This window comes from Gopherus flavomarginatus, chromosome 10 (genome assembly GCF_025201925.1).
Source record: "Gopherus flavomarginatus isolate rGopFla2 chromosome 10, rGopFla2.mat.asm, whole genome shotgun sequence".
In the NCBI taxonomy this organism is placed as follows: Eukaryota; Metazoa; Chordata; order Testudines; family Testudinidae; genus Gopherus; species Gopherus flavomarginatus.
Genome location: NC_066626.1, coordinates 71,390,593 through 71,406,983, shown reverse-complemented (window position 1 = coordinate 71,406,983; position 16,391 = coordinate 71,390,593). Strand labels below are relative to the sequence as shown.

General features: G+C 41.9%; 1 protein-coding gene across 3 annotated transcripts in view; it reads right to left on the bottom strand.

Moving 5' to 3' along the window:
* MYLK (myosin light chain kinase) overlaps positions 1–16,391 on the bottom strand; it is a 344,254-nt gene that overhangs the window by 33,195 nt on the left and 294,668 nt on the right. For all 3 annotated transcript variants that reach the window (XM_050916915.1, XM_050916916.1, XM_050916917.1), the window contains 4 exons: positions 9,144–9,446; positions 3,930–3,962; positions 3,738–3,831; positions 2,119–2,322 (listed from right to left, as the gene is read on the bottom strand). In XM_050916915.1, the coding sequence (XP_050772872.1) occupies positions 2,119–2,322; positions 3,738–3,831; positions 3,930–3,962; positions 9,144–9,446 (634 nt within the window). The remainder of the gene's footprint in view (positions 1–2,118; positions 2,323–3,737; positions 3,832–3,929; positions 3,963–9,143; positions 9,447–16,391) is intronic.

Here is a 16,391-nt window from a genome sequence, read left to right as displayed (position 1 = left end):
CACAGACTAAAATAACTAAACTCTGTGGTATTTAAATGCATCTTATCTTTTAAAATAGCGGGTGGTTTGGTGGAGGGGGAAATTACTATCCAGAACCCTTTATACGTTTGCCTCTGTTTTCCATTAGGCCTGCCAGCTCCCAATTCCAAACTAAGTTGGACTTTTTCTCCTCCAACCATCACTAACTTGCTCAAGTTTTAAACAAAAAAATAAATGCACCATCTTATATTTAAGCACTAATGTTGCATAACAAGGATTCAATCTGTGAAATATGCGTGTGCGAACAATAGCTTTAACACAGTCTGAACATGCATTAACTAAGACAAGTAGCACTACAGTCTCTTTGCTTAAAGCAATCTGTATTTTGCTAGGAAGATCAAGTCAGCAATAAAATTCTCTTCCTTTCCCTTTTTAGGCACCACAATGGGAAGCAGCACAGCAATTGACCTATCCTTTTGGGCAAAACATCAACAGAGATCAAGAGTTGATTTTCTTTGCTGCTGCTGCTGCTGCTGCTACAAATATGGTGTTCACATTAAACAGGTGAACTGATAAATTATGCAACTATCATTTTGGTCATGCATGCTCTCATTGCTTGTGGTGTCTGAGCATTGCATTCCAAGCTGTATTATACAGGTTCCCATCTTGAAAGGAGTTCCAGCACAGGGACACCTTCTGAGCCCTGTCTTCTGCAAAAGTGAAAGAATACGTACTATGATACCTACTTGGCTGATGGCAAGATAGATTAAATAACTATCATATAGTTATAACACCATCATGTTGCTCTGTACTGTGATTCCTATGTTGCTTGTCTGCCACTTTCAGTGATGGTATGGGCTGGGAGCACAAAGTGAACAGTGTATATAGACCTGGTGAGGGTGGGAAGATGGGGCACCATTGCTTTGTTCAACAACCAGGAAGCAGCACAGATGGTCTTTGAATGTAGTCCTGATTAGCTGTCCATGGCGTGAAGGATGGTAGCTTTGATGCAGAGACTTGAGAGTCATGTGATGGAAGCAAGGAAAACAAAACAGGCATTGATGATCAGTCCCTTCTTTAACTGCTAAGTATGGGCCATGAGTTAGGGAGACCCTGTGTGGTGACATTAGAGGCAGCTCAGGTTGTGTTGAGCCAGTATGGGTGCTAGACAGCCAGGAAGAACTATATATAATCTTGTCTGCATCCATTAAACTCACTTTAGAATTCTCTTTCTATCATCTATCTAGATTTTTCTATAGATACTACAGTGATGGGTGCGAAGAGTTAAATAACCAAGTTTTCTATCTTCTCTGCCAAGGAAATCTACAAGGCTCTCTTAAGGGTGCAGAGGACCCCACCTTAGATGAAAAATAAATTTGTCTTCTAACAACGGTTGAGTTCTGTTGTTGATTTTTTTGCTTCTTTGACATGACTATAAATGTGCCGAGTAGAATTTTTCATAACAATTCAACTATTCTGTTAGAGTTTGGCTTTGGTGTTTGCATTCTGAATCACATCTTTCTTGTGTCTAATTTATTGATTCATTCATTCTGCACACCCATTCCAGCATCTATGAAAAATTACTATTTTTCAGTATTTAAATAAATAATTGGTAGTACTTTATCTAATGCATGTTTAGAGATTGCCAAACCAAATAAATAGTAATAATTCCATCCCCAAACCTTTTCTCATTTCTAGAACCAATCTGGACCTGAAGATTCTGAAATATTTGGTTAAATTTTTCTCTCCAATCGTTATTTTTGATTTTCACATTCCTCTATGTTTCCACATTTCAGCTGGAAGCAGAAAAGTACCCTTCCTTCAGTATCAGATACAGGAGGCAACAGAAATCTCATGAGTGCCTGTACTCATAAAATTTTTAGCCAGATTGTGTTGAAATCAATGGAGATACATTAGGAATAATTTGGCCAAAGATGCTTAAATATCTTCAAAAGACAAAATTTGGATGATTTATGTGACCAGAACAAAAAATCTGGCCTTTTTAAAAGAGTCACATATCACTAGATAATATTTTATACAAAAAGGACAAGTTATTTTTAATTATCTGTCAAGATATCAGGAGATCTTCACACACTGGGCACCAATAAACTAAAATGTGCTCTTAAGGGTTATACTCACATTTCCAAGACCATGACGATGTTGGCTTTTTCTTCAAAGGCATCTACACACTGGACAAGTTTTGGATGATGTAGACAGTTCATGATGCCGATTTCCTGCCTTATATTTTCTTTATCCTTAGCTGAATATGCTTTGAAAAATTTTCCTGCCCAAACTTTTCCAGTTTTCTTCTCAACAAGTTTAAAGACTTGTCCAAATTTCCCCCTGAAAATATATAACTATTTCCATGAAATGGTTTTAATATTTTATGGCCTACTAAGACTAAAAACAAAACAATTAAAACCTTTTTCAGAATGGTTAACTCAAATCTTGCACTGAAAACACATGATCACACGCATTAGTCCAAGTGCTGTTCAAGACTGAAACTGGGCATACTAATTTGCAAAATCATCTTGACGAATATTACATTCAAAAGGCAAGATCTTCACATAGTATATAAGGCTGGGGCTCTGTTCATGTCAAGAGAGCTATGCTGATCTGAAAGAGGTGAGGATCTGCCCTGAAGGCTCAGTTCTGCCCTTAGCTAGACTGGTGTGTATCACCAGTCACAATAAAAAATAAGCACCTATGCTTGTACACACTGATACTACAAGCTAAACACCTATACACACTTATGTATCTAAAATCCTATGGCAGTCCAATGCTCCCTAATTAGAGAGAGTCTTTACCCTCTGATGCACATTACTTCCATTAGCATCCATTACAGCTACACATACATGTATAGAAAGAATGGACTTCTAGGGCAGCGGGGTGGAGGTGGTGCTCTCTCCCCGCCCCAAGTGGGGGCTGGCCCAGGTCCTGGCACGTGGGACTGACACGAGCTGCCTGGCATCACCACTTGTCCCCCCTGAATGTTCCTCCATGCCCCCCTAGTGGGGCATGTCTCAGTTTGAAAACCTCTGTTCTAGGGGCTCCAGAATTATTACTTCAGGCTACAATTGCTAATGTGAGTTTACTTACAATTCCACCTTAACCGTAACCCTTACAAGTGGAAAACACAACAAGAGACAGCTAGTTTTGTTATAGAGAAGAATATACAGAGGTAGAATCCTATGGCCTTGATTGCCAACAGCAAAACAAGTCCCTCAAAGTGTGTCCTGTCATACGATTTGCATACCCACAAACCTGAGTACTGACACATACAGTCCACTTAATCATTGACCTTTAATGAGCAATACTATTAATGCTTTTGCTTTTGGGATTATGACTACTGTCAACAAAGACTGTACCCTACCACTAAGGAGTAGGGTTTATTCTCATTAGCACTAATGGATATAATGGAGCTGTAAGTGCACAGTGGGTTTCTGCCTTCCAGACAGATTTCAGAGCAGAGAATAAAAAATGAATCGTCTAGCATTTGTAGGCTTCATTCTCCTCACCAGAAGCACATGCAATGCCTATTTTAAAATGTCAGTTAATGGGAATGAAGAGCTTTTACAGAGACAAAACCAGACCCCTTTAGAATGTATTTTTTTACTGCACACAAGCAGCCCAGCTAGAATGCTAAGAACGTAAAGGCCCATACTGTACACATTTAAGAATGCATCCTCCTAGCTCTCTATAGCCTTAGAAACACAGCATTCCAAGGGCTGAAACAGGAAACCTAATAGTCTACTTACGATCCCAATCTTTCTTCAATATCGTAGAACTCTGCAACTTTTTGTTGTGTATTTATAGTAACTGTCCGATAGTCAACCTCTGTTTCTTTCTCTTCTATAAATGAGGATTAAGAACTGTGATTAAAAAAATCATACTACATGTATTAAAGATATAGAGATTCATTTGCTCTGATGAAATTATGAACTTCTTACCATCATCGGATAGCTCAGCTTCATCTTTAGGTTCTATAAAGAAACGGGGGGTGGGAGGAGGGAGAAAGAAAAATTGAGATGATTAACTCCTGTCTGCATAGGATGCATATGCTTAAAGAAGGCAATCTTATCCCCAAATTAAGATCCTTTGGGTAAACAGTTAATGTGACAGTTAGGTACCAAAAGGCAGCCATCTAACAGGGTATGCATACTAAATATACAGTAAAAATCTGTTCAAGTCTCAATGTACTAAATTAAAATCTGGTAGCAGAAGCCAGGCACTTCTGTTGTCATCAGTGTAGAATATCCTTTGAAGAGAAACCATCTGGTTTATATGTCTACAAGGCACATAAAATGTAAGGAATCAGATCATTGGATTATTTAATAGGCTGCCTTCAGAATGCTTCAGAGGAAGGGAAAAATAAAACAATTAAAATTATTAAGTCCACAAAGCCCCTAATTGTACAATGATTGTGTATAGGGAAAATACATTTCTTACTCTCACATCCAAACCTGAAAGTGTAAAAAACACAGCAAAAACCTCTGAGAAAGGCTGTTCTTGGAAGCTGTCCTACCAATTTTGCAAACCTAGAGCTTTGGACAGTTCAGATAACACCCACATTTTTTGGTGCTTATCTGAAATGAATTGCCTAGTCATGTAGGCCCAATTTTTTCAACAGAACCTCAATTCCAAATGTACAACTGTTTGCAGGCTCAAATCTTTACAAATCCAGTAACGCAAGTGAAGTCAGCATACAATTTAGAGCAGTTCTAAGTTACTGCTTGAAATTGCTTCTCAGGACTATACTGGTTCTCAGTGGCCTGAGGATCTGTGAGTTGTAATGTTTCACAATGACCAAGGCAGCTCTCCATCCAAATAGCTGGACCTGATTATCTGACCCTCCCCACTGAGTTTGTACATCCTAACCATGTGACTTAACCTCTTTGTGCCAATGGATTTACACTATTTATTATTTATATCAGCGATCCCCAACCTTTTTGTCTGGTGGGCGCCAGACGAAGGACTGTGGCGGCGGTCGAGCATCCGCCAAAATGCCGTCGAAATTCAGCGGCATTTCAGTGGCAACGCCTCTCGATGATGTCGCTTGTTGGTGGCAAGTGGCGTCATCATGAGGCATCGCCGCCGAAATGCCGCCGAATTTCAGCGGCATTTCGGCAGATGCTCAACAGCCGGCCAGGACGCAGGCGCATTTAGGGGACCACTGATTTATACAGAGCCCCAATACATTCTAGGTTCTTTTCAATATAAAGCTAAACTCAGTGTATGGTAATAAATAGTAGGGATGGGTGAAGGATGGAGGGCAAGATACACAGTAATAAGATTATAGAGTTATGTTACATAGACATCTTTATGTGACAACAGAGATGAATTTAATAGAAACATAGAATATCAGGGTTGGAAGGGACCTCAAGAGGTCATCTAATCCAACCCCCTGCTCAAAGCAAGCCCAATCCCCAGACAAATTTTTACCCCAGATCCCTAAGTGGCCCCCTCAAGGATTGAACTCACAACCCTGGGTTTAGCAGGCCAATGCTCAAACTACTGAGCTATCCCTTCCCCTCAACACCCAGCAGATGTTGATGAATCTGCAAACTGGTAGCCAGACAAGTTGAGTGGACTTAGCCAATCAACAGAAACCCCATCACCCTCTCCCCCTGCTGTGTTTGTGATATTTACATACTTGCAGCAGAGACAGACTGGTTCGCAGTCTGCCACTGTAGCAGGGAAGCAAGAAAGGAAGATTGGCCTCCTCCACTCTGTGGGAGCTGTGCTCAGCTTTTCTGCCCTGGAAATCACACTTACACTGAGCACTTCACATTTTCCTCCCCTTTTAAGGGCTGCATGAAGGAGCAGATCCCATCCTCTTTGCCAATAGCTGTGTCTGCCAAATGTCCCATGGCTAGACTTGTTGTGTATGCAACATGCACATCACTGCATCAAAGACTTGGACTGGGAGCCTTGTGGTCCATGGGTGGAAGCTCTAAGTTAGTAAAAAGGTACATCTCCTCTGTGGTTGAACTCTGTGAAGCTAAGCAAATGTCTTCCTCAGCTGGAAACCAGTGTTACCAACTGAACATCAAAGCTGGCCATGCATACTTTGCTTCTTTATGACTTATTACATTACTTTAGCAATGTTGAATCTGGACTGATGGTGAATATACGGCAACCTGCCCATTTCACTCTCACAATAATAATACTTTGCACTGTTAAAGCACTTTCCATCGGAGGGTCTCCAAGTGCTTCACCCACATCATGAGACCTCAACATCCCTGTGAGGCAGGCATTATCCCTCTTTTTAGAGATGGGCAAACTGAGGCTAAAGCTATGTCTTCACACCCAAAAAGCTGTGTTTTTACAGTGAGATAACTAATGTGCATTAGCTATCTCACTGTAAAATCCTAGTGGAGACAAGGCACTGTAGTTCTTAGTGGAATACAGCCAGGTGAGATCAACCAGGTGGATGGTATAGTATTTGCCACAATTATACAAGTATAGTTACAATTATCAGAGGGGTAGCCGTGTTAGTCTGGATCTGTAAAAGCAGCAAAGAATCCTGTGGCACCCTATAGACTAACAGATGTTTTGAAGCATGAGCTTTCATGGGTGAATACCCACTTCGTCGGATGCATGTCATCCGACGAAATGGGTATTCACCCACGAAAGCTCATGCTCCAAAACGCCTGTTCGTCTATAACGTGCCACAGGATTCTTTTTTCCTAGTTACAATGCAGCAAAAACTACCAGCATCTTGTCTCCTCTAGTATTTTACAGTGAGATGACTAATGAATGTTAGTTATCTCATGTAAACCTTGACACACACCTTTTGGGGCAATGAAGGCATAGCCTTAGTTACTTGGCCAGGAGTTTACAGTGGTGAGAACTTAAAAGCCCTGATTTTCAGGTGTGTTGAACACCCGCATTTCCCACTGACTTCCATTGGAATTGTTTGGGTTCAGTATTACTGAAAATTAGGCCTTAAGTAACTTGCCCATGTCAACTGTAGTGTCACGAACAGAACCCTGGAGTCCTGGCTTCCAATCTCCTGCTGAAATCACTAAATTACACTGTCTCCCTGATACAAGGACAGGTTTTAGAGTAGCAGCCATGTTAGTCTGTATCCGCAAAAAGAACAGGAGTACTTGTGGCACCTTAGAGACTAACAAATTTATTTCAGCATAAGCTTTCGTGGGTTACAGCTCACTTCTTCGGAGGCATAGAATGGAACACACAGACAGGAGATATTTATACATACAGATATTTATACATACATACATATTTATACAATATCTCCTGTCTGTGTGTTCCATTCTATGCCTCCGAAGAAGTGAGCTGTAACCCACGAAAGCTTATGCTGAAATAAATTTGTTAGTCTCTAAGGTGCCACAAGTACTCCTGTTCTTTTTGCTGATACAAGGAGTTATCTTTGTACAATGGGTTCTTTACTCAACCCATATTATCGTTATCATTTGTTATTTGTATTGCAGTACTTCCTAGGTGCTCAAGCCCTACTGTGTCAGAGATTGTAAAAACATAACAACATCTTCTCTCTTCAATTAAAAAAATTATGTTGATTCCACCCATCACAATCAGTGATAGCTCTTGGAAGTGCAAAAGCAAAGGAAGAGTCTGACAGTTTCCAAACCTAAATGTATTCTTCCAGCAACCAAAGAGAGGAGGCATTCCAACACAGGGAATTTTTGTTATCAACAGCCAGCACTGTCCAGCTTTCTTACAAATTTATGGTCACTCTTACTGCTTTCTTCCCCTGGAGAGAAAATTGATCCTTGATTTATATCAACCTTTCAGATTTTCTTTTAATTAGTGAGAGAGAGAGAAAGTAAATAACCAATATAGCACCAATTTAGTTGCTCAAGGAAGAGAGCAAATTACTTCTGCATGGAAATATTGGACTAAAAGCTGTGGAAAATCTTACAGTGCTGCACCATTGTGCAGTTATTTTGCCCCGATGTGTCACTAAAAGATAATATTACAAACTCTCTATGGCTTTATTTGAACCAGGTATGAGCACAAAGCACTGCATACATAATATACTTCAAAACAAGAATTGAGAGCTGAAACACTCCCCAAAGACAAGCCGTAGGAGATATGGAAAAGTAACATGTTCTCCTTTATTTTCCAATTCTGGACTTTTCAGTGCCCTGCAAGCGCCTAAAAGAGGTCCTCCACATGGCTGCATGCCAAAGGTTGCCGATCCCTGTTCTACACTATGTGCGTGTGCATAAAGATACAGGCATGCAATATAGAATTTATTTGTTTGCGCAGCTGCAAATGTTTGTTTCTTTGTTTTTTGACGTATGGGCCTTGTTCAGTGTAAGTTTCAGGATGCTTAAGCTCTTCTCTTTGAAGCTTCTCCACTGATAAAGGGTCAAGGGAAAAATGTTGAATGGTGGTGGAAAATATCCGCAAGAGCACATAAAACAGGAGTAAAATATTCTGGAATGGTAACTGGCTCAAAAATTCTTTAAAAAATTGGCTATTCATATAAGGTGCCAGTTTGACAGCACAGTGCTGGAGACTGAAGTTTTCTGGATGCAGATCAGGCACCTCATGGGCAACTGTGGCACAAAATCTCCCACGCTGACTCACTAACATGCCTCAGATCTGAAGTCTCTAGGTATGAGAGGTTAATTTAGCTTCCCTGCCCTTAGCTTCTCCACTGAGGCTGCCAACAAATGTACCAGCTGGTGTCAATTGTGGTGATGTTTTTGGTGATGTTTTCATTACAAAGTAGACAGAAGCCACTGATTCATTTCCCAGAAGTCCCTAACCAGCATTCTCAAACAGGATTAAATCTGAACCCATAATTCTTGGGTGAAACGTTCCATATCTCACTACAAGTATCCTGAGCTATAGAAACTTATTAACAAATACAGATAAGCATACATGAACAAATGCAGTTGAGACAGAATTCATTGCATTCATAAAACAGACAGAACACTATTGGCCCAGATTTTCCAAGTTCAGAAGACACAAAAAATGATCTGCCCAGATACCCAATGGAAGCATAAAAATGCCTCACATCAAGCATTAGCATCTCAAATTTCAGGCATTGACACTCAAACCACCAGTAGCAATGTGCAAATGTATATTGGCAATTGGCTGCACCAACCTTGAAAAATCCTGGGCCATTCTCTAATAGAGTTTAATCATTTTTCTCAGTAAGGACTAACCTTCTTGTTTCTCTCCTACTTTTACCAGTTCTGATTCTTGACTGGGCTCACTTATGCCATACACGTTAGCAGCTCGCACCCGGAATTTGTACTCCCGGTCAGCCAGCAGGGACTTGACATTGTAAGAAGTGCTCCGGCAAGTAGTGAGATCTGTCCATTTGTTATCCACTGAGTTCCAGATTTCCACAGTGTAAGACTGCACAGCACTTCCACCATCATAAGAAGAGCCATACCAAGAGAGAGTGAGGGAAGAACTTTGTATGTCCGAGGCACAGGGTTTTCCGGCTGGGGGATCAGGTTTATCTGCAAACGAGGAGACACATACAAATATACATTAGATCAAACAAATTAATTCTGCCACCTACTACCTCATTAATTGTTATTTCACCCACCTGATCCACAGAGCCCTCTCATCCTCAACTTTGACCTCTTTTGTTCTGTAATTGTTACATCTAGTTAGATCTATACTGAACATTTGATAGATTGTTTATTATCAAGGACTGAATTCACAACTCTGGGTTTAGCAGGCCAATGCTGTTGCTAACTTTCACGTTTTTATTGACAGTCTCAGAATGTTTGTGCTTCCGTAAAGCTCCTGGAGTCACGTTAGTAAAGAAGCAAATTTATATGGTTGCAGAGAAAAAACTTGAAAACATGTGTACCCGAAAGGCTCAAAAACTAGAAGGCAAGTAGAAAGAATTACGATTTTATCTCAGAGTGGCTCTTCTGATTTTCTTTAAACCTTCCCTGAATAAATTCTACCATGGGCTGGGATATGAAGTGTGAAAACAGGCTTATACAATGGGCTTTTTAATCTTCAACCTTAAGCATGGAGCAACTGTTTCTCAATTAGGGGTTCACTCCTGCAGCTCTTAGTTGCATGAGTAAAGCCTGCATGATGGCTTTGGAGGATAGGATTAAAATTCAAAATCATCTGGACAAACTGGAGAAATGGTCTGAAGTAAACAGGGTGAAATTCAATAAGGACAAATGCGAAGTACTCCCAAAGGCACAATCAGTTAGTTGCACACATACAAAATGGGGAAAGGACTGCCTAGGAAGGAGTACTGCAGAAAAGGATCTGGGGGTCATAGTGGATCACAAGCTAAATGTAACTGCTGCAAAAAAAGCAAACATCATTCTGGGATGTATTAGCAGGAGTATTATAAGCAAGACATGAGAAATAATTCTTCCACTCTACTCTGCGCTGATTAGGCCTCAACTGGAGTACTGTGTCCAGTTCTGGGTGCCACATTTCAGGAAAGATGTGGACAAATTGGAGAACGTCCAGAGAACAACAACAAAAATGATTAAAGGTCTAGAAAACATGACCTATGAGGGAAGATTGAAAAAACTGTGTTTTTTTAGTCTGGAGAAGAGAAGACTGAGAGGAGACATGATAACAGTTTTCCAGTCAATAAAAGGTTGTTACAAGGAGGAGGAAGAAAAATTGTTCTTGTTAACCTCTTAGGATATGATAAGAAGCAGTGGGCTTAAACTGCAGCAAAGGCGATATAGGTTGGTCATTAGGAATAACTTCCTGTCAGGGTGGTTAAGCACTGGAATAAATTGCCAAGGGAGGTTGTGGAATCTCCACAATTGGAGATTTTTAAGAGCAGGTTAGACAGACACCTATCAGGGATGGTCTAGATAATACTTAGTCCTGCCACAAGTACAGGTGACTGGACTAGATGACCTCTTGAGGTCCCTTCCAGTCCTACAGTTCTATGATTCTATGTGCCATTTGCATGCTGCTCTGGTTAACGACACAAAGACGCGTCTCAGTTCTCCTGGCTCTTTCAAAATTAAATGTAACGGTTAACTCAGAAGTTAAGTAGATAAATGCTTTTCTGAGATAGAAAGATGCTGACACATTTGTTTTTAAAATTACTTATTAAAAAGAATTATGATAAATTCTTCAGAAAACCTGAAAGAATGCAGAATATCTTGTGCTGGAGTAATCCTCTCAGGACTGCTCTTAAAAGTAAAATCTACAAGATAATGATGATGATGATCTGGATGAACTAATGGCCAAAGATTGATTGGTAACATCAGGAAAAGGGAATAAAGTCCTGTGTAAAGTGAAAGGGAAGAGGTGGAGAGAGACGTTCTGTGGTAATGCAATTGTCTGTGTAAGATATACATTGGTACAACAGATGAGTATGTGTGAGATGCTGTATAAACACATAGTAAAACACTGTCCCCACCCTGTAGATCTTATAATCTAAGTAGACAAAACAGACAAAGGGGGGGCATCATCATTCCCATTTTATAGGTGGGGAATGTAGGCACAGAGGCACCTGTCTAAGTTCATACATGAGGTCAGTGGCAGAAAGAAAAACTGACCCTCTATCTACTGAGTCCTAAGCCAGTGCCTTAATTATGAGACCTCATTCAGCATCAGGGTGCAAGATGATGCAAGGTAAAAAACACTCTATTTCTTCCTTTCGATTCCTCTTTTTATAGATCCCACCCCAAACTCCAGGCTCTCATACAACTGTTACACAACCACTACAATTTTTTTTAAAAAAATATATCGCAGAGATATGCCTAAATCAACCATGGCAATACTGGACCAAAGTGACAATCACAAATACTTTGCCTTGCTTGTTTCCGTGGGTTGCTTTCTCTCTGTGCCCCTCAAGAGTATAAATTACACCAATGTATACACACTTGCCAGTCGGTAAATTACACAGTTTACAGTAATCTGACATGTAACAGACACCACCATTTACATGCAGTGTTGTTGCAGCTGTGTCAGTCCCAAGATAATAGAGAGACAAGGTGGGTGAGAGAGAGAAGAGCTCTCTGTATGCTTGAAAGCTCGTCTCTCACCACACAGGAATGGGGGCAAGGGGGAACAACTTTGGCTCTTTTTGTCTCTAGTTCAAAAAGAGAGAGAGAGAGAAGCAACCAGTGTTGCCAGCTCTCACGATTTTCTCACAATAATTACTGTTTTCCTTGAAGCCCCAGCTCTTGGAGTCAAGTGGATATGTGTTGATTTCAGCCTTTACTCTTAAAGAACAAAGTAACTTTCTGGCCCTCGTGGCTGTGGAGAAAGCTACAAAATGTGATCCCAGGGTACCCTAAATGCTCAAAAAGCAGAAGGTAAATAAAAAGAACACCAAATCTATTGTGCTTACATAATCTCATGATTTTAAAGCCAATCTCATGATTTTTGGTGAGCCTGACTCATGATTTTTGAGCATTTGGGCTTGGCAATACTGAGCAACCCAGCATGCAGGGGTCTGCATCAGGCAGGGACACTGCCTGCTCCTGAGCCTCTATGGCCCCAAGAACTCCCAAGGGAAAGGGTTAGGTTGATCAAGGGCAAAGCTGACCAAGGGGGAAAAAGCTCCATGTTGCAGCCCACATCATACACTGAAGCAGAAGGACTCTGGGCAATCCAAGGGGCTCCGACCCCAGCCCGAAGAATGCCCTGGAGCGACAAGGAAACTAAGGCAGGGACATGGATTTAGTGTTTTCTGATGATAAGTACACTTGTGTGCTTTATATGATTAAATAAAAGAGCAATAATGTGCTAGTCTCTGGGAACAGTGTCTGACTGTGAGCTTCATAAATACTGCATGCCTCCAGGGAAAGTGAAACCTTCGTAGGTGAGTTCTGGGAGAGGAAGTGTTTAAGTATGGGTGAATCTGAAGGCTTAGCACTGTGCCCAGCGGGACCAGGCAGCTGGACAGTGGGTTCCAGCTCTCAGAAGGATGTGCCAGACAGAAGTTCTGCACACAGAGTGTGCGCTTAGGGACCCCAAGATTCAGGCACTGGCTGGATTCCATTCAGTGTCTGGGGCCTGGTCTACACTACGCGTTTAAACCGATTTTAGCAGCGTTAAACCGATTTAACGCTGTACCCGTCCACACAACGAAGCCCTTTATATTGATATAAAGGGCTCTTTAAATCGGTTTCTGTACTCCTTCCCAATGAGAGGAGTAGCACTAAAATCGATATTACCATATCGGATTAGGGTTAGTGTGGCCGCAAATCGACGGTATTGGCCTCAGAGACAGTATCCCACAGTGCTCCACTGTGACCGCTCTGGACAGCAATCTGAACTCGGATGCAGTGGCCAGGTAGACAGGAAAAACCCCGCGAACTTTTGAATTGCATTTCCTGTTTGTCCAGCATGGAGCTCTGATCAGCACAGGTGGCAATGCAGTCCCAAATCCAAAAAGAGCTCCAGCATGGACTGTACGGGAGATACTGGATCTGATCGCTGTATGGGGAGACAAATCTGTTCTATCAGAGCTCCGTTCCAGAAGACGAAATGCCAAAGCATTTGAAAAAAATCTCCAGGCTATGATACAGAGTCCACAGCACAGTGCTGCATGACATGTGTAATGGAAGGCCAAAGAATCAAATGGATGCTCATGGAGGGAGGGAGGAGGTAGTGAGGACTCCAGCTATCCCACAGTCCCCGCAGTCTCCGAAAATCATTTGCATTCTTGGCTGAGCTCCCAATGCCTGTAGGGTCAAACACATTGTCCGGGGTGGTTCAGGGTCTATCTCGTCAATTTACCCCCCCTCCCCCTCCGTGATATAAAAGGGGAAAAAATCGTTTATTGACTTTTTTATATGTCACCCTATGTATACTGCATGCTGCTGGTAGACATGGTGCTGCAGCAGTAAACAGTAGCATCCTCTCTCCTCCCCTCCCCAGTGGCAGACGGTACAGTGCAGTAGGACTGATAGCCGTCCTCGTCATGAGCCTGTGAGTGCTCCTGGCTGGCCTCAGGTGAGGCCGGCCAGGGGTGCCTGGGTAAAAATAGGAATGACTCCCGGTCATTCCCAGTAGATGGTACAGAACGGCTGGTAACCATCCTCATCATAGCAACTGGGGGCTGAGCTCCATCAGCCCCTTCCCTTTCATGTGTAAAGAAAAGATTCTTTACTGCCTGGACTATCATAGCAGCAGGATGCTGGGCTCCTCTCCCCCACACCGCTTAATGTCCTGCCTGGACTATCATAGCAGCTGGAGGCTGCCTCCCCCTCATTTTATCTCACTAACAAGTCAGTGTTTCTTATGCCTGCATTCTTTATTACTTCATCACACAAATGGAGGGGGACACTGCCACAGTAGCCCAGGAAGGTTGGGGGAGGAGGGAAGCAACGGGTGGGGTTGTTGCAGGGGCACCCCCTGTGAATGGCATGCAGCTCATCATTTCTGCGGGATCTGATAAGGAGCGGCTGTGCTCTCTGGTTCTCTAGTACACTGGTTCTCTAATACACTTGCCCTATATTCTAGGCAGGACGGACTCTATTTTTAGATACCATAAAGGAGGGATTGACTCGGGGAATCATTTCCATTTTTGTCTTTGCGACCCGGCCGACCTCAGCCAGGGGCACCCATGACAGCAGCAGATGGTACAGAACGACTGATAACCGTCTCTGCTACCATGCAAAGGCAAATGAATGCTGCTGTGTAGCGCTGCGGTACCGCCTCTGTCAGTGGCATCCAGTACACATATGGTGACAGTGACAAAAGGCAAAACAGGCTCCATGGTTGCCATGCTATGGTGTCTGCCAGGGCAATCCAGGGAAAAAGGGCGCAAAATGGTTGTCTGCCGTTGCTTTCCCAGAGGAAGGAAGGAATGATGACATTTACCCAGAACCACCTGCGACAATGATTTATGCCCCATCAGGCACTGGACTCTCAACCCAGAATTCTAAGGGGCAGAGGAGACTGTGGGAACTATGGGATAGCTACGGAATAGCTACCCACAGTGCAACGCTCTAGAAAACGACGCTAGCCTCGGACCATGGACGCACACCGCTGAATTAATGTGCTTAGTGTGGCCGCGTGCACTTGACTTTATACAATCTGTTTTACAAAACCGGTTTATGTAAAATCGGAATAATCCCGTAGTGTAGACGTACTCTGGAAGTGTAAAACACCTGGGTATCCAGGGCCTCAGAGGCTTTGATTCTCCCCTCACGTCAGTCTTGTGGGTGGATGGAAAGAGGCACCCAGCCAGATCTGTGACATCCCCTAGTGCTGCAGAGTGATGACAGTGTAAAGTAAAAGGGGATATTTTGATCAAATTATATTAGTTCTGTATTAGTGCTAAATATTCAGGGTTTTTTTTTTATTGAAACAGGGACAATTTTCTCTCCATTGAATACTCATCACTTTTGTGCTTTGACTGGTTTAACTTAGCCAGCGCCTTTTTCTTTTTTTCTTTTTATAATTTCCAGTTCACCAATAAAAAAAAGAGTTCCTCAAAATGGAATGTAAAGGGTTATAACTTTTAATGGGGATAAAGAATTTTCAGATGCACTCACCACGAGCGTCTCCAGCAAGAAGATAAAGAGACTTAATAATTTAGGTTATCTGTACTCATTTCTTGGCAACACTTAAAACACCATTCCATTAGGAGTCGTCATTATACAGCAAACCTCTAATTAAACCCTGAAATATCAGAAACCAGATGCAATTTTGACCTTAACTCCAGAATGGCTTATTGTCCTTCTTATTTGTTAAAGATTCAAGGCCTGATCCTCTGGTAGCATGAAGGGGCATTAAAGAGGGCATAAATTCAATTTACATCCACTTTTAGACCCCTTTATATTGCTAGACTGATGTAAAATTGCCTTCATGTAAATAAGAATCTGCAGTGTGACTCTTTACAGGTCCAATTTCCCATTCCAGAGTACTTTTTCCAAGGCACTGATGTATTATAATTTATTATTTCTATTATGGTAATGCCTATAGTTATCAACAGAGATCAGGATCCCTTTGAGCTAGGCACTGCACAAACACATAGTAATAACCAAGCCCTACTCAGAAGAGTTTACTATCTAAATAAATAAGACAGACAAAGGGAGTGAGAAAGGAACTATTATCATCCCCAATTTACAGATGGGGAACCAAGGCAGAGAGAGACAAAGTGACTTGTCCAGGGTCACACAGAAAGACTGAGGCAGAGTTGAGACATGAATCCAAATCTCCTGAGTCCCAGTCCAGTGACTTAACTACAAGACCATCCTTCTTCTCCATCTTATTAGCACTATTGGACAACCTCCTCTTAGCAATGGATAGAGGGCAGAACTCAATGCTCCCATCACTCACCCTATCAGCAACACTCTACAATACAGCACAGCATATGACATTGATGGAGTACATAGGTCCAATCACAAAACTCCAAGAGTGGTGATAACTAACTGCTCCTTTTTGCTACAAATCATTGTGTCTGGCAATACCACTGAGATCTACCCTGCCTCTCTCCTCTT